Here is a 25542-nt window from a genome sequence, read left to right on the forward strand (position 1 = left end):
GATTATTACTAACAGAAAACCACACATAGTGTCACAGAAAAGTAAAAATGTTCTACCAACAGCTTTCATCATTGCGACAATTGTAAGAATTTTCTTTAGATATTTAAGCATCAATCATAAGCTCTTTTCAAACTTTGCTCAAAATGAAGTGTTGCCACACTGCAGTGGTAAAAATGAGGTTATAGCTTCTTAAAGTCGGGGATGAGAAGGAGTTCAAAAATGGTTACAAATTAAACTGGATTTTACACATTATTCCATCTGCCCAACATTGATTTCCATATAAACGTACATTTATTTGAATTTAACTTGAATCTAGCATTCCTTAGGGATTCAACAGGTCATGTTATGACTAGTTCAGCCTGATATACTTAGAAGGCAACACTGTTTGGTTCTAGAGGAGGGTAGTGTAATAACGAAGCTATGTCCGCCGTACTAACACACTAACCGCATGTTACCAGGGAACCCATTCACAAAAAGTCTATTGGGGTCACTCTCTATATCCATAAGATATTCCAATTGAACACAAAAAGAAAGAAAAAAGGGGAAAAAAAAGAAGAAAAAAAAAGAAGAAAAAAATAGGGGGAAAATAAGAAATTAAAAAAGAAAAGAAGAGAAAATGCACAAAACAAATTTTTGAAGTTTCTTTCAATTTAATGTATGAAAAATATAGCTATCCAAATTCTGTACAAGTGTAAGTGTACTTTCTTAGTTATGGGTCCCCAAGAACATCATTGAAATATTGTAAACTAATTACTTTATAGGACTAATGATCCTCCTTCTGTGTAAGAAGTGACCTCATTATCTCCCATGTTCTGTAAATTATTTCCCCCACTCTATAAATGATGTAGGACTAATTATCTCCCCTACACTGTAAATAATGGTGGACAAATTATTCCCCTTTTCTATAAATGATGTAGGACTAATTATCTCCCCTACTCTATAAATGATGTTGTACTAATTATCTCCCCTACTCTATAAATGATGTAGGACTAATTATCTCCCCTACTCTATAAATGATGTTGTACTAATTATCTCCCCTACTCTATAAATGATGTAGGACTAATTATCTCCCCTGCTCTATAAATGATGTTGTACTAATTATCTCCCCTACTCTATAAATGATGTAGGACTAATTATCTCCCTTACTCTATAAATGATGAAGGACTAATTTTCTCCCCTACTCTAAAAATAATGTAGGACTAATTATCTCCCTTACTCTATAAATGATGTTGTACTAATTATCTCCCCTACTCTATAAATGATGTAGGACTAATTATCTCCCTTGCTTGTTCTTACAGACTAATCTTGTCTGTCGTTGTGTCGTTGTGTCGTCGTTGTTGTAGATAGTACACCTCATCTGTCTCGACTCTTTGTTATGTTATCATTGTTATTAGTTATCATGGTTGTTGTTATCACCAGTTACTGTTATCGTTATATGTGTTGTGTGTTATTACCTTCGTAACTGTCATCACTCTTTTCTCATACCCACCTCACACTGTCTGGTCCTCTTGTTGTAAATCTAGGTCGCATGTAAATTATCGGGGATTTGGAATGGTGAAGAAACACATTCTTGTACCTTCTCGAGGTTTTAATCTAGGTCGCATGTAAAAAATCCTTGGATCTGTGAAGAAACCCATTCTTGTGTCCTCTCGAGCTGTAAATCTAGGTCGCATGTAAAAAAAAACCCCTGTGATTGGTGAAGAAACGCATTCTTTTACCTTCCCGAGGTATAAATCCAAGTGGCATGTGAATTATTCCGGGATCGGGATTGGTGAAGAAACACATTGCTTTACCTCCTCGAGGTGTAAATCTAGGTTTCATGTACATGTTCCTTGGATAGGGATTTGGATGAAACACATCCTTGTACCTTCCTGAGGTGTAGATCTGGGTTGCCTGTAAATTTTCTCAGAATAGGGGGTCAAGGAAGATGTATTATATAACAGAAACGTCCTGAGATTTATTTCAAGAGTACATGTGAGTTTGAATATTTCGAGGATTTACGGAAAAAAACAAGCACACAAGTATACAACTAATAGTAAACAAGTAATCTGCTCCAGGCATTTACAGAAACAGTATTGCCCTAATGGCTATGGTTCTTGCTTCACTGATATATGGAATGCAAAATGACTTGAATTTTATTCTATAGCAAAAACCACTTTCTTTTATTTGTATGTCGATATCTTATTTGTATCTTTTTAAATATTACGAATATGTATGAGGGAATGCTACATTATTTATACATATAGTATGTGCACTGTTACAGCTTTGGGTTTTCTGCCATTTTCTTCAGTGTGTGGATGTGACCTTACTCTAAAGGGGAGATCACTATGTGCCATTTTAAATATTTATGTCATGATAATGAGAGGAATTTTATTACAGTGGATGTCATAACTACAAGGAAGATCAAGACCTCTGCTATATATTTTATAAACATACATCATCAAGGGGAGATTACTCCATGTTTCATTAGTTATATATATACATTGTTAAGGGGAGATTACTCCAGGTTTCGTTAATTATAAATATACATTGTCAAGGGGAGATTACTCCATGTTCATTAGAAATAAATATATATATACAATGTCAAGGGGAGATCACTCCAGGTTTCATTAATTATATATATACATTGTCAAGGGGAGATTACTCCATGTTCATAAGAGATCTATATACATTGTCAAGGGGAGATTACTCCATGTTCATTAGATATATATATATATATATGTACATTGGCAAAGGGAGATTACTCCAGGTTTCATTAATTATAAATATACATTGTCAAGGGGAGATTACTCCAGTGTCAATGAGTTTTAAATGACATTAAAAGGGTAGTTTATCTCATGTTTCAGTGTACTGGAAGATATTTCCTCCTGATAACATCGATTATAATATAATACAAACTTAAAATATAAAATATTTCCTGTCCTTTTGTCTATGTTTGTGTTACAGCGGCCTAAATTCTGGTGGTAACATATTAGTGTTTGTGTGCCCTATATGTTTAAATTGTAATTTTTTGTGTTACAGTGACCTATATTTAGATGGGAATATTTTTGTTACAGCGACCTAGATTTGGATAACATGATGATTTTTGTAGTACAGTACATGACACAGATTAACCTCGTAAAATATTTATAATTGTTTGACCTATATTTAGATGGTAACATGTTTGTGTTACAGCGACCTAGATATGGACGACGCTATAAAGGCGCTACACAACAATTCTGGCAGTTCGTCAACGTCAAGTCTTTCAAATCGGTGAGTGTTGATGTGTGAAAATTTGTACTAACATTAACATAGATAATGTCTTCTTAATTCTAATTTTTTTTTTTACACAAACCAAAATACTACAGCTTAATTTGGAATCTCTGGCAATTTCATTATTCTTATTTTCATGAGAACATTTTGATGATAACAGTTTCAGCTCTTTGTATTTATCAGTAAGAATGATAAAACTTACTTGTGAGTCCCAATAAAATATCATTTATGTATTAATTTTTTGCAGAAGTGTTGACAGTCCGAGTAATTCACTGGATGCGGTCAACAATATCCCACAGTCTGTGCCGGACGAGGACTCGGACTATGATGTAGAACAGGAACTTCCTCAACTTAAGTCTGTCCTCCCCGAAGATGTTTACCGTCGACTGAAGCCAAAGGAACGAAAACGACAGGATGTAATTAATGGTCCGTGTCATCTGGTGATATTGTTGAATTTTATAATCGTACATGTAATTAGTGTCCAAGTCATCAGGTGATATTTCTAAGGGGAGGTGGCTTTCTGTTACTGAAAATACTTCAATCTACGCAAAAATTGTGTATCAACAGATTAAGTTTATGTTTACCTCCATTTGCACCAGATCAGAATTGGTAGTGATTGGTCAAGGTAAAGGGGTCAAAGGTTAAAGGTTAAGGGGTCTCATGACCATTTGAAATAAATGTATGAGCAAGATATCTCATGGGCACATTATTAGATTAAGTTTAAATTTACACCAATGTACCCTTACAAAAAGATTTTTGTGGTCATTGGTCAAGGTTAAAGGGTCAGAGTTCACACTTGACCACCTTTGGAATTAAATGCAAGGAGTTATTGCATTACCAATATTACCAATTCTTATTGAGGAATTGAGAGTATATCTATACAAGCCTATGTAAATATAGATAGTTGAGTGGGGGAGAAATTTCATTTTAAATTGTCGTATTAAAACTCTCTGATTTTACCACCTTTTAATCAAATTTATCACATCTTTTCATTTCAGAATTGATTTATACCGAACGACGCCACGTGCGGAACCTAAAAATAATGGAAAGTTTATTTCAAAAGCCAATGGTTCAGGATCCCAATATATCTGAGGAATTTACTAAACTGCTGTTTCCAAACTTGGACTACATGATCCATCTTCATTGTAAGTGTTGGTTATCTCCCCTGTAAATACAAGTTGTCTCCCCTGTCAATAAAATCTTCCTCCTTGCTGATCATGTTTTTTCCCCAGTTTAAACATCATCAATTTTAAATCAGATTCAAGTTTGAAATGATCGTTAGAATAAATTTCCTAAAAAAATTCTATAATTCTGTGTTTATCATTTCAGGTTCATTGAATAATTCTTTAAAGGCAAAGAGGAGAGAAAACAAAGTGGTCGATGATATCGGTGATGTTTTATTAAAACGAGTAAGTAACAGGAACGAACATGATTGTGGTATAGTCTGTTTCATATTCATCTTGTGTTAGAACACAGTGAAAGTGTGGTATAGTCTGTTTCATATTCATCTTGTGTTAGAACACAGTGAAAGGTTTTGATAAATTTACTTGTTTAAAGTGATGTAGAAATAAAGCAACTATTACTGCAATGGTACAGGAAATTCATAATTGAATCAGGATACAATTAAGAATTAAAATTAAAACACTTTCAGTTTAACGATTGCTTCACCACACAACAGTGTGTAGTCTGGCTTTAATTTTTGTAACTTATCTTGAGCTTATTATGGGCAGAAGACAAAAAAAATTGACAAAATTTGGCTTGGTCTTATTATGGATATTTCGAGTGTAGAAGACAACATTGACAAAATTTAGCTTGGCCTAATTATGGGTAGTTTGGTTTTAGAAGACAAGAAACATTGACAACATCTAGTTTGGCCTAATTATGGGTAGTTTGGTTTTAGAAGACAAGAAACATTGACAACATCTAGCTTGGTCTAATAATGTGTAGCTTATCTTGGTCTCATTTCAGAAAGTTTGGCTATACATAAATATAGGAGACAATAAACATTGAAAAAATGCTTGGCCTAACTTGGTAACTGATCATACAGAGCTCAACTAATCATTTGTGACTTTAAAGCTTAGTCTAATGAAGTGTTTTATTTTTCATCGGACTTAAAACATTACTTAAAATACCTTGGCCTAATTAAGTGTGTTTTCCTAACAGTTTGACAATGAGGAGGGGGAAGCATTCCGTAAAAATTGTGCCATATTTTGTCGAAACCAGCAACATGCGCTGGATATGCTCAGGTCAAAACAGAAGAAAGATGCACGAATATCGACGTTTCTGGGGGTAAGTATCTGTAACATACAACCTGTCTAAACCAGTACCTGTCTAATCAGAACTCCTGTCTATACAGACTGCCAGATATTAGCTCCAATATTTCCTTTTCCTACTGGTCTAGGGAAATTTTGCCCATACTGAACTTTAAAATGTGCCACTGGAGATTCTTGCGTGCTGAGACGTACAAAGTGCTTTTGTTTTCTAAATAAAAATGAATTAACGATCACTACCTACAATTCCTGTTCCATTAAATACAAAGACGTCATATATGCAATAAAAAAATTACTGATATTTTGATTTTAGGCAGAACATGCTTTCAGCCATCACCAATTCTGAAAGGACATCATTATGTGGAAGGTTACATATTTTCCAGTTTTTCAAGTTAAAAAAGTCGAGTTTGATCATGACAACGTGAAAATTTAGAAATTTAGAACATATTTAGGATCTTACAGCCATATTTCTTAGTGCCTGGGTATAAGGGAGATAACTGTGCTAAACAGTAGATTTATGTAAATGTTCTCATTCCTGTTCATGTGTGTGTTTATCTAGGAGGCTGAGAGCAGTAACCTGATGCGTCGGCTACAACTGAAGGATCTCATCCCGACCCAGATGATGAGGCTGACCAAATACCCGTTATTGATAGAGAGTCTCAAGAAACACACATTGTGTAAGTCTGGCCTCGAGGAAACTAAAAACAACATGTGTTGAGAATATATGATAATATAGGTCACTGAAACCTGTCAGAGAGTCTCAAGAAACACACATTGTGTAAGTCTGGCCTCGAGGAAACTAAAAAAAACATGTGTTGAGAATATATGATAATATAGGTCATTGAAACCTGATAGAGAGTCTCAATAAACACACATTGTGTAAGCCTGGCCTCGAGGAAACTAAAACAACATGCTGTGTTGAGAATATATGATAATATAGGTTGATAAAACCTGATGTATATTTGTTGTGATGGTACAACAATTTTCAGCATTGTAAGTTTGAACTGAGATTGGACTTTCCCATAAATGAGAAATGGATTTCTCTCGCCCTACCGAGTTATAGAGTTTCCTGTCACATCCATTCAGTCTTGTGCCTTCTTGCAACATTTAGTGCCAAGTGATCTCGTAGTTAACTTAAGTTGACATCAACTCCACAATGGAAGTAACTGAGTCTTAATAGGATTATAAAAATCCACTAGTCCGACTCCCAGGGTGACCAAATTTAAAACTGAGTGATATAGAAATAACAGGTTTATACTCTATCAACTTCATTAAATTGTCTGTTGTCATCTGTGGTATGAATTTGCATTTCAACAACTTAAAGCGATCAAAATTTGAAGTCACTTTTACTATGAACATTTTCTATTTCCTTGCTGACCAACTTCATTAATTAACAAATTGTGCCGTTATGATATTTTCAAATGTTGTGGTGTTTTACTGAGGTGCATTGTAATTCAACAATTCTTACCATTTCCTATTGTATTGGTCAATGTTGAATCACAAGGGGCTTGATATTGCTTGAGATGCCTTGTTAATTGAGTAATGTGTTAAATACATAGAGAATGTTCGGAGGTTTGACTTGATGTACTTGGTTTTGCCGTGTTAATTGAGTAATGTGTTATATATATTGAGAACGGCCGGAGATTTGACGGTTTGGCCGTGTTAATTGAGTTGTGTTATATAATTATATTGAGGACGGTCGGAGGTTTGACTTGATGTACTTGGTATTGCTGTGTTAATTGAGTAATGTGTTATATATTTTGAGAACGGTCGGAGGTTTGACGTGTATTTGTTACAGTGGGGTCAGATATTGAGAACGGTCGGAGGTTTGACTTGATGTACGTGTACTTGGTTTTGCCGTGTTAATTGAGTAATGTGTTATATGTATTGAGAATGTTCGGAGGTTTGACTTGATGTACTTGGTTTTGCTGTGTTAATTGAGTAATGTGTTATATATATTGAGAACGGCCGGAGATTTGACTTGATGTACTTGGTTTGGCCATGTTAATTGAGTAATGTGTTATATACATTGAGAATGTTCGGAGGTTTGACTTGATGTACTTGGTTTTGCTGTGTTAATTGCGTAATGTGTTATATATATTGAGAACGGCTGGAGGTTTGACTTGATGTACTTGGTTTTGCCGTGTTAATTGAGTTGTGTTATATAATTATACTGAGGACAGTCGGAGGTTTGACTTGATGTTCTTGGTTTTGCCGTGTTAATTGAGTTGTGTTATATATATTGAGAACGGCCGGAGGTTTGACGTCGTGTATTTGTTACAGTGTGGTCAGATATTGAGAACGGTCGGAGGTTTGACGTCGTGTATTTGTTACAGTGGGGTCAGATATTGAGAACGGTCGGAGGTTTGACGGTTTGGCCGTGTTAATTGAGTAATGTGTTATATATATTGAGAGCGGTCGGAGGTTAGACTTCCTGTATTTGTTACAGTGGGGTCAGAAGAACACACGCGACTGGAGCGGGCTCTCCAGTGCAGTAAACACATCCTGGAGTACGTTAACCAAGCCGTCCAGGACTACGAGAATATCTACAGACTGGAACAGTTACAGCGACGAATGGAAAAGAAGATCCTCTCCGACTACATGGCCGACGACCTCAAGGTAATGATTATGGGTAAAGATGATCAGTTGAGATAGTAATCACAGGTATAACGGTCAAGGTGGTAATCGTGGGTGTAATGGTCAATGTAGTAATTGTGGGTGCAAGGGTCAAGGTAGTAATTGTGGGTGCAAGGGTCAAGTAAGTAATTGTGGGTGTAATGGTCAATGTAGTAATTGTGGGTGCAAGGGTCAAGGTAGTAATTGTGGGTGCAAGGGTCAAGTAAGTAATTGTGGGTGTAATGGTCAAGGTAGTAATCGTGGGTGTAATGGTCAAGGTGGTAATTGTGGATGTAATGGTCAAGGTAGTAATCATGGGTGTAATGGTCAAGGTGGTAATCGTGGGTGTAATGGTCAAGGTGGTAATTGTGGGTGTAATGGTCAAGGTGGTAATCGTGGGTGTAATGGTCAATGTAGTTATCGTGGGTGTAATGGTCAAGGTAGCAATCTTGGGTGTAATGGTCAAGGTAGCAATCATGGCTAGCTGACTAAGTGTAGATTTACATGGCTAGATTATAAAGTGTAAATTTGATGAACTTGCTTACATGTAGTCATTTGTGAGGTCTCTGTTTTGCAGACCCTGGACCTACGAGCTCACCGGCTGGTACACGAGGGCGCACTGACATGGAATATGAACCAGAGGAAAAGTTTAGACGTTCATGTCATTCTCCTAGAAGACTTATTTGTACTTTTACAAAAACAAGATGACAAGCTCGTCCTCAAGTGTCAGAGCACACAGTTGGTGGCGGGCAAGGAGGATATTAAATATATGTTCGCCCCCGTCCTCAAACTCAACAACATCCTCCACACCAACAGTAAGGCTACAGGTAAGTAGTGCTGTGTTTGTCATCAAATGTAGAGGGCTACAGGTAAGTAGTGCTGTGTTTGTCATCAAATGTAGAAGGCTACAGGTAAGTAGTGCTGTGTTTGTCATCAAATGTAGAAGGCTACAGGTAAGTAGTGCTGTGTTTGTCATCAAATGTAGAAGGCTACAGGTAAGTAGTGCTGTGTTTGTCATCAAATGTAGAGAACAGCTGACAGAAATATGTTGATTACAGATATCATAGTTTTACCTAACAGTAAATAAGTAAATAGCAAAGGTATATTTAACGATATCATAGTTTTACCTAACAGTAAATAAGTAAATAGCAAAGGTATATTTAACGATATCTAAATAGCAAAGGTATATTTAACGATATCATAGTTTTACCTAACAGTAAATAGCAAAGGTATATTCAACTGCAATCACCCATGTTTAGCAACAAGTAAAATCCAGTAAAAAAAGATAGTTTATCTCACATTGATTTTGTGATGTACAAACATTTACCTCACATTGATTTTGTGATGTACAAACGTTCGTGTTACAGATAAAAAGGCCTTCTTTGTGGTGTCAAAGTCACAGATCTACGAGTTATCGGCCCACACAGCTGATGAACAGCGAAAGTAAGTATACTCTGTCACTTAATCTACCTGACCCTGTAGTACAGGCAAGAGAATGTTAATTTTACAAGTTATTTATTTTCAGGCCAAATCATAATTATCGCCAATAAGTCACAGTCGCCAATATATAACTTCTGTCAAGGGTTGGACATATTATAGGGACAATCTGTTTATTTGTTAGGTTTATTGCTTATGAAGGTCATTTTGAGCAGGGTCTCCTTGTAGTAGTTGGTGACTACCTCACTGAACAACATACGGGAGGCCCGTAGCATGCCATCCAAAGCAATTAGGGTAAAGTGTCATGCCCAAGGACACAACCAAGACAGCACAGACTGGTCTGTTTCTCAGCTTTCCGAGAAACCCAACCGATATGGTTATAGGACAACAATATAGTAGTGATTTTATTGAACAGCAATAGGTATAGGGGGCCGCGGTGGCAGAGTGGTTAAGATGTCCTGACACTTTATCACTAGCCCTCCACCTCTGGGTTGCGAGTTCGAAACCTACTTGGGGCAGTTGCCAGGTACTGACCATAGGCCAGTGATTTTTTTCCGGGTACTCCGGCTGTCCTCCACCTCAAAAACCTGGCACGTTGTTTAATAACCCTGGCTGTTAATAGGACCTTAAACAAAAACAAACAAAGCAATAAGTATTGGTGAGCTTTTCAACAGACTTCGGCTTGTTCCAGTACAAATGTGATACATTTATATATTTCACAATACTCAGAGAAATTCTTCAAACCATATTTCTTTATAACCATATTTCTTTATAAATTGTGTTAATCCTTATCCTCACAAAGTTGTACGTTAAGTGAGATGTTACGTTTATTCTATTTGAGATGTTGACATTTGTTGCCTATCACCTGTTGTTGTTGCCTGAACTGAACTTTGACCTTTGCCATTTTACCTTTGACCTTTGTAGGTGGTGTAAGTACATCAAAGATGCAGCGGACGCCTTCAAGGATAAACACATCAAGGCGACAGTGACAGATGTCGCCAACCCACAACCAGAGGTTATTAATCAGGAGCGCGACACACTACGGGTGGAAAATCGCAGGTATAGAATCGCATTCCATTGGTCCTCTCACACCACTCAGATAACTGTGCATGCAAATCACCTCAAATAACTTCAGATGTGATGAGGAAGCGACTATTTTGTAACTATGGAGCTATTTTTCATGACAACTTTAGTTTTACTGTCAGTGGTAATATTGACAGTGTATCGTTTCTTTTGATTTAATTAGTACGATTCGGTAATCATAACATCCATGTCATCCCTCCTTGCTGTTGGGGAGTAAGTGATTTGCCGGCTAGGGTGGTCGGGTGGCATTGTGGTAATTAAACACTTGCCTTTCACCTAGGGCGGCCATGGTTTGATTCCCTGATTGGCCGTGAAAATGTATAGGAGTCACCTGCTCGACTCTGCAGGTTTTCCTTGGGTGCTCCGGTTTCCTCCCACAATAAAACCCCTCGCGCGCTTCAATCCAGGTCAACAAGCATGATTAATATGAGTTGATATAACTTATTTAGCAATTGTTGTAAAAAAAATTACATTTACATTTGCCGGCCAATAAATTGTTTGAATTCTTTAGATATTGATACACTTATCACCACTGAGGAGTTGTGTAGCATGCCAATGGATTTCAGATTGTTGTCCCCTATACCTAGTTGTCTCCCCTTGGTAAGGATTAGAAGCTCTAGCTCAAAGTTGTTCGGAAAAATCTTCCCACAAATACTTCAGTTTTACCAGAGATGGATACATTTGATTGTATTACAGCACAAGTGGATCCAGTCCTAGTGGAGAGTTCATGGCAGAGCAGGTTGAACTGTCGGAGGAACCTGGTCTCATCCAACCTGAAGATATGGTCATCAAAGATGCCGTCACAACAAAGGCCCAACCAGTCCTCACCCCGCTAGGTATGTCAGCCCCTCCAACAGTCCTCACCCCGCTAGGTATGTCAGCCCCTCCACCAAAACTGGTCATCATCCTCTAGCTATGAATTCCCCTGCCCCTCCCTGGTATGTAACCCCCGCCCCCTCCTAGGTTTAATCCTTCGAATGCCCCTGCCCCCTCCTAGGTTTAATCCCTCGAATGCCCCTGCCCCCTCCTAGGTTTAATCCCTCTAATGCCCCCGCCCCCTCCTAGGTTTAATCCCTCGAATGCCCCTGTCCCTCCCAGTTATGTAACCCCTGCCCCTCTACTAGTCCTCACCCCTAGGTATACATAATTAAAGAGTAAATATCTGTAACTTTGTGCCCGGATAGTAATTTCCCTTCCACATGGTAAATTTTACTCTTTGCAGGTCAATTTCTGTAAATTGAGATAAATTTAACCAACCCAAGATAAATGTCTCCTTCTGCAGTTAGATTTCTCTAACTTATGGTAAACTTCTACATCCAAAAGTAAATTTCTCCACCCCAAAAAAAAAAAATTCAGGTGAATTTCTCCAACTCATGGTGAATTTGTCTACCTGCAGGTAAATTTTCTCCAACTCTAGGTAACTTTCAACTTCAACTTTGGCAGATTTCTCTACCCTCAGGTAAATTTTGCCATCCCAAAATATACTATCTGCAGCTAAATTTCTGCAACTCATGTTTGATTTTCCAATCCTAAGATAAATTACACCTGCCTCTCCCATACATAAAGCCTACAACCATCCAACCCGGTCCATATGTACAACTATATTCCCTAAATTTCTCACCTTCACCCCAAGATAAGAACCCTCATACCTTTCACTATATAAATCCACACTGGGTAAAACTGACCAGGACGGGTAAGAGTATGATGTGCAAGGTAGGTTTAGTTATTAGTGTATTGTGTAGTTTGTGTAGGACAATAGCAGTCGCCACTAGATTCTCCTGTTGGTCAAGAAACAGCTGAAAAAAAAAAGATTTTCTAGAGTTATCTCCCCTCAGAGTGATAATGAATATGGTAAATATTTGTTTTGATACACAACCTTAATTTGTAGTTTGAAGAAAGACAGTATTTATTTTATTGCAGTTTTGATAAATTTGTTGTGAAAGAGAATGCATGATATGATATATTAAGATGGAAAAGTCACTATAAATCCTGCCAAGGTTTGTTTATCCTAGAAATCCTACGAGATTATCACATACTGTCCAGCTTGGCTGCATTAACTATCTTGGTAGCTGTTAGTCACTTAAAGAACACTGTCTCTCTGAACTAAAATCTCCCGTACGTTTAGATGTGTGACATATATCTCCTTATAAGGACGTTTGTATGTTGGCATGGTTACATCTGTTGTTGTCCACCATTGTTTGGAGAAATTCCTCCAATTCATCCTCTATGTGACATCACCATGGCAACAGTCGTCATGTCAGCATATAGCAGCCATGGTTCCAAGTGTTGATTTGTTCCAATGGTGTCTTGTCGTGCCAAGTATATTTAGATAATCTAACTTCATCAGTTCTTTAGTGTCTTTTCCCGTCAAAATCCATCATTACTTGTGCCTTTTACCACATATTTTGAAGAAATGTTGTTTTTTTTTAAGTTAAAAGAAAAAGAAGTAAAAATTCAAAAAATTAATTTAGTTTTCAAACATTAGAAATAATTTGAATTTTTTTATTTAGTGTTTTTTTTTTGTTTTTTGTTTTTGTTTTTGGTAAAATCAGATATAGTGGGGATTTTTTTTTTTTTTTTTTTTTAAACTTTTTAAGTGTTTACTTTTAATTGTGGATTTTGACGAGAAATGGTTTATTTTACTAACACTGTAGCCAGTGATGTGGAACATTCTACCACATGTCGAGTAACATGTACGTCAGGTAACACGTCAGGATAGAGAAATCTTTCATGTTCAGAAAACTACGGTAACAGGTAAATCTTTAAATGGTAAAAATATTTCTAGCATTGGTAAGGCAAGTAAATTTTGGATTTCTGTATGTAAACAAAATTGCTTAAAACAATAATTTGTTCACATGAATTTTATTTTTTTTTTTTTCAAACTCAAACCTAACCTTGGTTTCAACTATAGACATTCTGTACAAAGTATTACTGTGGTAGGGGTAGAAAGTTTTAGGAAGGAGAGGGTGACTCGTTACTGTGGTAATGTGTTCCGACATTCTGGTATTGCATCACGGTGCATGTTGCTATGAGACTGAGCCCCTGTGTCCCTTACACAGACAAGCTTCAGCTGCTGGACTCTGACATTGTGCAGAAGATGAAGGACCGCCGAGTTTTGCTTAAGGAGATTCTGAAACTACACGAGATGGACAGTACTCTACCAATACAGGTGAGTCATTTTGGACCGAGAAGTTATGTCAATATTACATCAGATTTTATATCATAAACGAAATACTTACAGTGTCGATTGCCGATATCTGATTTCTGCTAGAATGTCCTAAATGCTTACAACAGTAGATTGTGCATATCTGCGAACTTTCGCTATTTCAGAGGAAGACAAAATCTTAATCTATGATTAAGTTTATAATAAAACTTATATTATCCATAATTTCGAGAATTTTGTTAGCCGCCAAAAAGTTTAAAATACATATATGTGGTTTGAAGGTTTTAATTTGTCAAAAGAAAGGCAGAATATATTTTACAAACCTTCATATACATGAAAGACTTTAGGATCTTTGTCTGCCAGGCCAAACTAGTGATAATTAGCAGCCTGCCAGGCCAGACTAATGATAATTAGCAGTCTCTTAACTCTTTACGTACTCATTCAAATTTCGCGGTCGCTACCGGAAGTGAATGCTGGGTAGGTCCTTTGTGTATTGGAGCATATGGCTATCACATCAGACGTCGATAAAACGATCTTTTACTGATCTTTTACTGTTGTATAATGCTTAATATTAAATGAAGTTTATCATATGGAACAAGTACTGAGTACGGAAACTCTTTTACCCAATTTTTCCTTTAAAATACGGCGAAATCACCAGGCAGAATCGCGGGAACTGACATGTTAATCGGCACATGTTCACACATGTGCAAGAAATCACGCAGCCAAAACATCGTTTTTTCGGTGTGTAAAAATATTTTACGTATTTCTTACTTATTTTGATGATAAACGTTACTCAATTATATATATATTATCGTTTTTAATTGTTTTATTGTGTTTAACACCTCAACAATCTCGCAGAAAACGAAAGTAAATTTGAGGCCGCCATTTTGTAGCTATGTAAACAGCTCGGCATGAACCGGCGGAATTCTTTGAAATAGACAATCTTAACGAATGAATTATTCTTCTGGTACGTAAAATATACCATCAATACAATATTTACATTGCTTTTTATTTCTTAAAAACATCATTTCCGTGTCAATTCCTTCGTATGACTATGCTAAACCAGCAAGTAATATCAACATCTTTTGCGATGTTTTACGACGATTTGAGTCGTCACAAAGGATGGAAGGCATGTTAATTGCGACGTGTGTAGTCGTCATGAAGGATACAAGAGCACATTTTTGTGACGTCTGTAGTCGTCGTGAGTACGGAAAGAGTTTTAAATTAGGGAAGATAACTCTTAAACGTTTTTCAGATTTGTATGAGGAGTCCACATTCTAAGTTAAAAGAAAATGAATTCAGTCTGTACAATTCTTGCAAATGGAACATTCCACTTGTTTATTAATTAGAGAGTATTAATAATAAAAAGAACTTTCCATAATAATTCTGTTTGTATTTTGTGTTGCAGTTGGGTGCAGACACCAACCGACCAATTAACAAGCTTTTACAAGACATGGCCCAAGAGTCGGAGGACTGTATCAATATGTTAAACAGTGCTGAATGTAGGTTTTCCCTGGGGGTGGGGTTAACAAACTGGGGGTAAGGGAGGGGGGAGGGGACATGACCCAAAAAAATCCAAGGAAGTGTCAGGGTTGGGGGAGGAGGCAGGTGACAGAGTACGGAAGTCTGATGTTGTATATTAAAAATTGTCAAAGCAGATTTTCAACACAAGAGAACAGTGTTTAGATGTCACACAAAATCTTGCATTTGTAAGGATGTCTGTCTCTATGGTCAGATATTTTTGGATATAGGCTGAAGGCAGGGATTTAGGGATTTAGGTTAGTGGAAGGCAGTTAGAGGTATAGGCTTAAGGTAGGGAATTTTAGATATAGGCTAAAGAGTTAAGACTTGAAGTTAGTGGTATAGGCTGAAGGTAGGGAGTTAGGGATATAGACTGAAGGTAGGGAGTTAGTGATATAGACTGAAGGTAGGGAGTTAGTGATATAGGCTGAAGGTAGGGAGTTAGGGATATAGGCTGAAGGTGGGGAGTTAGTGATATAGGCTGAAGGTAGGGAGTTAGTGATATAGGCTAAAGACCAGGACTTAGTGATATAGACTGAAGGTAGGGAGTTAGTGATATAGGCTGAAGGTAGGGAGTTAGTGATATAGACTGAAGGTAGGGAGTTAGTGATATAGGCTGAAGGTAGGGAGTTAGTGATATAGACTGAAGGTAGGGAGTTAGTGATACAGACTGAAGGTAGGGAGTTAGTGATACAGGCTGAAGGTAGGGAGTTAGTGATATAGGCTGAAGGTAGGGAGTTAGTGATATAGGCTGAAGGTAGGGAGTTAGTGATATAGGCTGAAGGTAGGGAGTTAGTGATATAGGCTGAAGGTAGGGAGTTAGTGATATAGGCTGAAGGTAGGGAGTTAGTGATATAGGCTGAAGGTAGGGAGTTAGGGATATAAGCTGAAGGTAGGGAGTTAGGGATATAGACTGAATGTAGGGAGTTAGTGATAAAGGCTGAAGGTAGGGAGTTAGTGATATAGACTGAAGGTAGGGAGTTAGTGATATAAGCTGAAGGTAGGGAGTTAGTGATATAGGCTGAAGGCAGGGAGTTAGTGATATAGGCTGAAGGTAGGGAGTTAGTGATATAGGCTGAAGGTAGGGAGTTAGTGATATAGGCTGAAGGTAGGGAGTTAGTGATATAAGCTGAAGGTAGGGAGTTAGTAATATAGACTGAAGGTAGGGAGTTAGTGATATAGACTGATGGTAGGGAGTTAGTGATATAGGCTGAAGGTAGGGAGTTAGTGATATAGGCTGAAGGTGGGAGTTAGGGATATAGGCTGAAGGTAGGGAGTTGGTGATATAGACTGAAGGTAGGGAGTTAGTGATATAGGCTGAAGGTAGGGAGTTAGTGATATAGACTGAAGGTAGGGAGTTAGTGATTAAGGCTGAAGGTAGGGAGTTAGGGATATAAGCTGAAGGTAGGGAGTTAGTGATATAGGCTGAATGCAGGGAGGTAATGATTTAGGCTAAAAGGTTTGGGTGTTATCTATATATTGTTTTCTCCGCGAGTGGGTTTTCAGTGATTGAGGCTAAAAGGTTTTGGTGAGACCTATATATCGTTTCAGTTTTCTCGGTGAGTGGGTTTTCCTTATACCAGGATGTCGTGTGCGTAGATAGAGATGGTTTATTGAGTTAATTTACATGCACACACAAGGATAAAATTGCTTTAATCATGCACAATTTTATTTCTCTCTTTTGTATTACAGATTTTTAATGGCATATTGTGTTGTAATAACTATACCTCACTTTGTGAGTGTTCATGTGGTAATTGTACTCCCGGGGCACCAAGTCCTTAGGGAACGGGACGCTGCCCTACTGTAGCATGTCTCGTGGGTTGTACTGCCTGTACGCCCCCTCACTTCCAAGGGAAGAGGATGCTGCCACACCATAGCATGTTTTGGGGGTCGTACACACCCCCACAGTCCCCGGGGATTGTCGGAGTCGCCATATTGTAGCATGTGTGCATTCCTTTTGTTTTTGTGTGTTACCAGCTTGCCATCTAACATCTAGTTAAGTTGGAATGTAATGTATACACTAACGAAAGTGTGATTGATATAAAGAAAAACTTTTTATACTTGTGGTCACAGAAATGACCTGGGTCATCTCGGCCCAATCACAGGCAAATTATTCTAATGCCATGATGATATGCGACATGACCTTAGACTTTTGTCAAAAATGTGCCCGCAGACTGTCATCACGGTCATGACCTCACACATTAACATCAACTACTTTACCTCAGACAATCGTCATGGACATGACCTCGCTTATTGACGTCAACTACTTTACCTCAGACAATCGTCATGGACATGACCTCAGACTGTCGTCATGGACATGACCTCGCTTATTGACGTCAACTACTTGACCTCAGACTGTCGTCATGGACATGACCTCGCTTATTGACGTCAACTACTTGACCTCAGACTCGTCATGGACATGACCTCGCTTATTGACGTCAACTACTTTACCTCAGACAATCGTCATGGACATGACCTCAGACTGTCGTCATGGACATGACCTCGCTTATTGACGTCAACTACTTGACCTCAGACTCGTCATGGACATGACCTCGCTTATTGACGTCAACTACTTTACCTCAGACTATCGTCATGGACATGACTTCAGACTGTCGTCACGGACATGACCTCACTTATTGACGTCACAGACATGACCTCAGACTGTCATCACAGACATGACCTCATATTGTCAGCACGGCCATGACCTCACATTGTCGTCACGGACACGACCTCAGACTGTCATCACAGACATGACCTCATATTGTCAGCACGGCCATGACCTCACTGTTCTTGTCACAGACATGATGTCAGACTATGGACTTGACTTCAGATTGTCACCATAGACACAACATCAGGCTGCCCTATTGGACATGGCCTTAATCATTCATATAATGGTGGTATGCTGCAGACAATCCTCTGGGGACTTGAAAGAAAATAGACAAAAAAATTTTTGCATGATTTACATTTAAAGAGAATTATTTGAAATAACATTCTTGCATGATATCTTCACTGGAAAAAATGATATTTTTTTTTTAATTATTTTTTTTAAATAATAAGATATTTCTTAGCAGAAAATATCAAGAAACATTTACTGCAGAAACTATGTCTTGTTTTTCAAAGCTCTCTTAACTTGATTAGCATACTTTGAGGTAGATTTCGAAAAATTCCTTCTTTATTTTTTCCCAAAAAAAATAGTTTATACGTGGGTAACATTATATCTGCAGTAGTGAGTTGGGTAACAGTTTCTATGGTGGTGAGTTTGGTAACATAATTTCTGCTGTGTTGAGTTTGGTAACATAATTTCTGCAATAATGAGTTGGGTTGCATAATTTCTGCAATAATGAGTTGGGTTGCATAATTTCTGTAATAATGAGTTGGGTTACATAATTTCTGCAATAAAGAGTTTGGTAACATAATTTCTGCAATAAAGAGTTTGGTATCATAATTTCTGTAATAATGAGCTTGGTATCATAATTTCTGCAGTGTAAGTTGAGTAACATAATTTCTGCAGTGGTGAGTTGGGTAACATAATTTCTGCAGTGTAAGTTGGGTAACATAATTTCTACAGTGGTGAGTTGGGTAACATAATTTCTGCAGTGTAAGTTGGGTAACATAATTTCTACAGTGGTGAGTTGGGTAACATAATTTCTGCAGTGATGAGTTTGATAACATAATTTCTGCAGTGATGAGTTTGATAACATAATTTCTGCAATGGTGAGTCGCAGCTGATAGATAGTAACAAGCCTGCCATGTTTATCTACAGCTGGTCTAGCCAAGGAGGACCTATCCATGCCCATACCAATGGACAAACTACGGGAGATGGCCAACAGGATGAACCAGATCCTTACCAATCTTCTGGTGAGTTATCTCCCTTTAATATTGATATTCCTAATAGTTGAACAACAATGGTCTCCCTTAATCACTTCATCAGATATTTCATTGTCTTCCTAATTTAAACCTTCTCTCAGATATTGAATTTCTGGCATCTGCTGTTATATAATCTTCTATGAGTATTCAACTGTCACCTACAAAGTTGTCTCCCTTTTTATAAGTCTTCTTTCTTATATTAAATGATCTATAATTTTGTATTGATAGTCAGCAATCAGAAGCTGAAATCTGAAAATTTTCATCATAAAACACAATTCACTTGGTCAGTGACTTGCTGCTATGCAAATTTTCCTTTTTACAATACGGGTAAAGTTTTGAAAATTCCAAGAAGTATATAATCTTGAGATTTTCCCTGCCGACATATTGATGTTTATCGTTTGAAAATAGAAAATTATTTTGAGATCTTCGCTGTATCTTGACTTGTTTGTGTATGTATAGTTAGATAATGTTTAGATCAGGATGTTGAGCTCTCCATGTAAATATTTTGAGAAAAGTTTTTGAGATGTCCCCTAGTCGTTGTACATCTGTAGTCTGCCATGTTGTGTAACTGCCTTAGTGTTGTTACCATGGTGATCTCAACGGCCATAGCTTGGATGTTGTACATGTTCAGAAACTGTACTAAAATGTTGTCTTTTTCCTGAAGTCTTGCGTGGATTGAGCACTTTCTGTCACTGCTGTTGTGTCATATTTCACATTTACTTTGTGCTAGATCAGAAAAAATGTCCTCACTAGACCAGGGAAATACTGATAATGTCATTAAAAAAATGTCTTCACTAGACCAGGAAAATACTGATAATGTCATTAAAAACATGTCCTCACTAGACCTGAAAAATACTGATAATGTCATTAAAAACATGTCTTCACTAGACCAGGAAAATACTGATAATATCATTGTAAACATGTCCTCACTAGACCAGGAAAATACTGATAATGTCATTAAAACACATGTTCACTAGACCTGAAAAATACTGATAATGTCATTAAAAACATGTCCTCACTAGACCAGGAAAATACTGATAATGTCATTATAAAACATGTCCTCACTAGACCAGGAAAATACTGATAATGTCATTGTAAACATGTCCTCACTAGACCAGGAAAATACTGATAATGTCATTGTAAACATGTCCTCACTAGACCAGGAAAATACTGATAATGTCATTATAAAACATGTCCTCACTAGACCAGGAAAATACTGATAATGTCATTAAACACATGTTCTCACTAGACCAGAAAAATACTGATAATGTCATTAAACACATGTTCTCACTAGACCAGGAAAATACTGATAATGTCATTAAACACATGTCTTCACCAGACCAGGAAAATACTGATAATGTCATTGTAAACATGTCTTCACCAGACCAGGAAAATACTGATAATGTCATTAAACAAATGTCTTCACCAGACCAGGAAAATACTGATAATGTCATTAAAAACATGTCTTCACCAGCCCAGGAAAATACTGATAATGTCATTAAAAACATGTCTTCACCAGCCCAGGAAAATACTGATTATGTCATTAAAAACATGTCTTCACCAGCCCAGGAAAATACTGATAATGTCATTAAAAACATGTCTTCACCAGCCCAGGAAAATACTGATAATGTCATTAAAAACATGTCTTCACCAGCCCAGGAAAATACTGATAATGTCATTAAAAACATGTCTTCACCAGACCAGGAAAATACTGATTATGTCATTAAAAACATGTCTTCACCAGCCCAGGAAAATACTGATAATGTCATTAAAAACATGTCTTCACCAGACCAGGAAAATACTGATTATGTCATTAAAAACATGTCTTCACCAGCCCAGGAAAATACTGATAATGTCATTAAAAACATGTCTTCACCAGCCCAGGAAAATACTGATTATGTCATTAAAAACATGTCTTCACCAGACCAGGAAAATACTGATAATGTCATTAAAAACATGTCTTCACCAGCCCAGGAAAATACTGATAATGTCATTGTAAACACATGTTCACCAGACCAGGAAAATACTTTGCATATCCTTATCAGAATTTCTTATGCAAAAATTTAGGAGGGTTAATTTTAGTAAAGCATTCTTAAAAAATTGTGAATATAATTCTTGGTGATTACAGTATCATTTTGAACTGCAGATCTGTCTGTTTGTTGTTAGATTGGTGGGTATATCAACCAGTTGTAATTTCGAGCAGAGTCTCCATGTCATTTTTTGTTTCTCTGGAATCTTATAAGAGGACCTGTCTACTGTAGTGGTCATGTCCTTTAGCAAGACATTTTACCCCAAATGCTCTGGATGGCATTCGATGGGCCTCCCGTTCGTTGTTCAGTGAGGTAGTCACCAACTACTATAAGGAGACTCTACTGCAAAATGACTCTGGCTGTTCACCGGGCGATAAATCCACAAAACAAACAGACAATCATTGTAGTAGCTGGTGACTACCACACTGAACAACATGCAGGAGGGTAGTTACATGCTATCTAAAGCATTTGGGGTAAAGTGTTTTGCCAGAGACATAACAGCACAGGAAAGTCTTAGTATGTCTGCTCCCTGAGAAACACAGACTGTTCTGTTTAAGGATAGAATCTGTCAACTGAGCTATCAGTTACAGGTATATCACAGCCCCTTATTCCGTTACCAACACCTTATTCTAACAGGGATTAACTCTTTCAACCCTAAGAAATTTTAGTGGACTCTGCCATTCATTCATCATTTGAAGTCCAATATGGTCAGTAGGGGTGAAAAGGTTAAACAGTATTGCCTGTACATACTTAAATGATAAAAATAATATGATATTTTACCTCAGTATATAGTTTTGAAAATTTTGATACATAATATCCAAATTCCAGTTGTGTCAAGTTTTGATGACCATATGACAGAAAGTTATCTTTTTGTGTAAATTTTTGGTAAAGTGTCATAAACTGGTCACTGTGACAGAAAGTTATCTTATTGTATAAGTTTTTAAAAAAAGTGTCATAAAATGGTAACATATATGATATATATGAGAAAAAACTTACCAAGGTTTGTCATAGGACCCGGTACTTTTTCAAGTCTCTGGCATGCAGGGTACACAAACATCACTGTTGTTTATAGATCGAGGATGATTGTTCACATTGTCATGAAAATCCTTATTTCACAGTTTGCTAGCAGCGCTGTCCCAGCTCACTGTATTGCTGTCTGGAAGATCTGAGCAATTTTCTGTTTTGGGTTTTAAAAAGTCCTTGTTTATTTAAGTGCACTGAGAAGTTTTGTGAAGTAATGTGTAACCAGTCCTTAGAAAACTATGACAAGAATACTCTTATACAATACCAACAGTTATTACTATAGCTGCACCTTTCTTCCTTTGTAATGCCTACAAAATTACGTTATGTATCTATAGATTTATAATGGAATATTCTGTTGATCAATTTCTATTGCAATGGACTTTAATGTCTAATCTGAAATTATTTACAATATTTGACTTGGTATAAGCACATGCTTGGGGATAAGCCCAACCTGTTTTCATTTTTTCTGCATATAGGCCCATATTAATCAGGTTTTTCAGGTAAAAGCAATCCTTTCTATGAAAAACAAACAACTTTTGCTCATTTTCAATGCAGTAGCCCCCCGGGCCTATACCTGGTAAAAAACAGTACAAAAAAACCAAATCAAAAACAAAAAATAGATAAATAAACAACAAACAAACATCGAAAATGATAGTCATGGAAGACAACATCTTGTTACTTTAGAAATGTTGATACTTTATGATTACAAAGAAAAGTACAGTTGGTTAGACCTTTAATCTGAAAGTTAATGTAAACAATTAAGTCTTTATCCCTATAGACATGGCGGTATCTTCCTTATATCACAAAAAATTGTAAAATGATTTCTGTTCAAGAATATATGTGTGAAATGCTTTGGCTTTATGGACTTTCTATCCCATCGAACTTTTTTTTCTTACATCAGAATTTGGTCTTGAGAGTTTGGAAATTAATTGAATGAATATAAAAGATATTTGAATTTACATTGAACACATTTTCACTCTCCAAAGTCTGTTTCAAAATATGAAATCATGCTTTCCCAATAGATTTACTGGAATCCTTGATTATTAGAAGAAAAAATTAGAACCCACAACAGACATTTCTCAGGCCTTTTAGACATATTATAGCAAAGTTACAGGGTCATAAACCCCTCGACAGGTTGCTGTATGTAATATGTATTTGTTCTGACAGGAAAAGACGCGGGCTTACTCGGCCCTGACCGCGGGACAACCCGCATCTTCCTCCTCCTCAGTGAGTCCGCATCTCTAGTTCTGTTACCTTTACTAACACAGCATGGCCACAGTCACCATAGTACGGGCAGTATAATTGGCTGGGGCCACAGTCACCATAGTACGGGCAGTGTCATTGGTTGGGGCCACAGTAACCATAGTACAGGCTGTTTTATTGGCTGGGGCCATAGTTACCATAGTACAAGATGTTTCATTGGCTGGGGCTATGGTTACCATAGTACAAGCTGTTTCATTGGCTGGGGCCATAGTACAGGCTGTTTCATTGGCTGGGGTTATAGTTACCATAGTACGGGCTGTTTCATAGGCTTGGGCTGTAGTTACCATAGTATGAGCAGTTTGGTTGGTTGAGGCCATAGATACCCTAGATTTAGCTGGGACCACAGTCACCAAAGTATGATGAGTTTCATTGATAGGGTTCATAGACACCATAGTACATGTATTTTGATTGGCCAGGACTGGGACCACAGTCATTTTAGTAAAGGCAGTTTCATTGGTCAGGGCCAAGGTCACTGTAGAAATGACCTTTCCATTGATTGGTCAGGGCCACGCGTAACGTCACCACACATTATCCACCATGTATACTAACCCCCCATGTAGACAGAACCTGCAGTAACTTGTATCTGATATATGTTCAGTATTATTTAAAAGACAGTGTCTCATCAACAGGTATACCAGGGACATGTGTCTCATCAACAGGTATACCAGGGACACGTATCTCGTCAACAGGTATACCAGGGACACATGTCTCGTCAACAGGTATACCAGAGACACATGTCTCATCAACAGGTATACCAGGGACATGTGTCTCGTCAACAGGTATACCAGGGACACGTGTCTCGTCAACAGGTATACCAGAGACACATGTCTCATCAACAGGTATACCAGGGACATGTGTCTCGTCAACAGGTATACCAGGGACACGTGTCTCGTCAACAGGTATACCAGAGACACATGTCTCGTCAACAGGTATACCAGAGACACGTGTCTCATCAACAGGTATACTAGAGACACGTGTCTTGTCAACAGGTATACCAGGGACACGTGTCTCATCAACAGGTATACCAGAGACACATGTCTCGTCAACAGGTATACCAGAGACACGTGTCTTGTCAACAGGTATACCAGAGACACATGTCTCATCAACAGGTATACCAGAGACACGTGTCTCATCAACAGGTATACCAGGGACACATGTCTCCTCAACAGGTATGCCAGAGACACGTGTCTCATCAACAGGTATACCAGGGACACGTGTCTCATCAACAGGTATACCAGAGACACGTGTCTCATCAACAGGTATACTAGAGACACGTGTCTTGTCAACAGGTATACCAGAGACACATGTCTCATCAACAGGTATACCAGGGACACGTGTCTCATCAACAGGTATACCAGGGACACGTGTCTCGTCAACAGGTATACCAGGGACACATGTCTCGTCAACAGGTACACCAGAGACATGTGTCTCATCAACAGGTACACCAGGGACACGTGTCTCGTCAACAGGTATACCAGGGACACGTGTCTCGTCAACAGGTATACCAGGGACACGTGTTTCGTCAACAGGTATACCAGGGACACGTGTCTCGTCAACAGGTATACCAGAGACACATGTCTCATCAACAGGTATACCAGGGACACGTATCTCGTCAACAGGTATACCAGGGACACATGTCTCGTCAACAGGTATACCAGGGACATGTGTCTCGTCAACAGGTATACCAGGGACACGTGTCTCGTCAACAGGTACTCCAGGGACACGTGTCTCATCAACAGGTATACCAGGGACACATGTCTCGTCAACAGGTATACCAGGGACACGTGTCTCGTCAACAGGTATACCAGAGACACTTGTCTCATCAACAGGTACTCCAGGGACACATGTCTCGTCAACAGGTATACAAGGGACACGTGTCTCGTCAACAGGTATACCAGGGACACGTGTCTCATCAACAGGTATACCAGGGACACGTGTCTCATCAACAGGTATACAAGGGACACGTGTCTCGTCAACAGGTATACCAGGGACACGTGTCTCGTCAACAGGTACACCA

The 25542-nt window shown here is 37.9% G+C and overlaps 1 protein-coding gene across 1 annotated transcript in view; it reads left to right on the forward strand.

Annotated features, from left to right (window-relative positions):
• Positions 1 to 25542, forward strand: part of LOC117340584 — a 117828-nt gene that overhangs the window by 86977 nt on the left and 5309 nt on the right. Inside the window, exons 19-33 of the mRNA XM_033902344.1 lie at positions 3175 to 3252; positions 3500 to 3678; positions 4251 to 4397; positions 4582 to 4661; positions 5416 to 5541; positions 6082 to 6199; positions 7972 to 8141; positions 8716 to 8965; positions 9506 to 9581; positions 10500 to 10634; positions 11355 to 11494; positions 13718 to 13827; positions 15230 to 15323; positions 19106 to 19200; positions 23430 to 23489. Coding sequence (XP_033758235.1) covers positions 3175 to 3252; positions 3500 to 3678; positions 4251 to 4397; positions 4582 to 4661; positions 5416 to 5541; positions 6082 to 6199; positions 7972 to 8141; positions 8716 to 8965; positions 9506 to 9581; positions 10500 to 10634; positions 11355 to 11494; positions 13718 to 13827; positions 15230 to 15323; positions 19106 to 19200; positions 23430 to 23489 — 1858 coding nt within the window. The remainder of the gene's footprint in view (positions 1 to 3174; positions 3253 to 3499; positions 3679 to 4250; positions 4398 to 4581; positions 4662 to 5415; positions 5542 to 6081; positions 6200 to 7971; positions 8142 to 8715; positions 8966 to 9505; positions 9582 to 10499; positions 10635 to 11354; positions 11495 to 13717; positions 13828 to 15229; positions 15324 to 19105; positions 19201 to 23429; positions 23490 to 25542) is intronic.

This window comes from Pecten maximus, chromosome 13 (genome assembly GCF_902652985.1).
Source record: "Pecten maximus chromosome 13, xPecMax1.1, whole genome shotgun sequence".
NCBI lineage: Eukaryota > Metazoa > Mollusca > Bivalvia > Pectinida > Pectinidae > Pecten > Pecten maximus.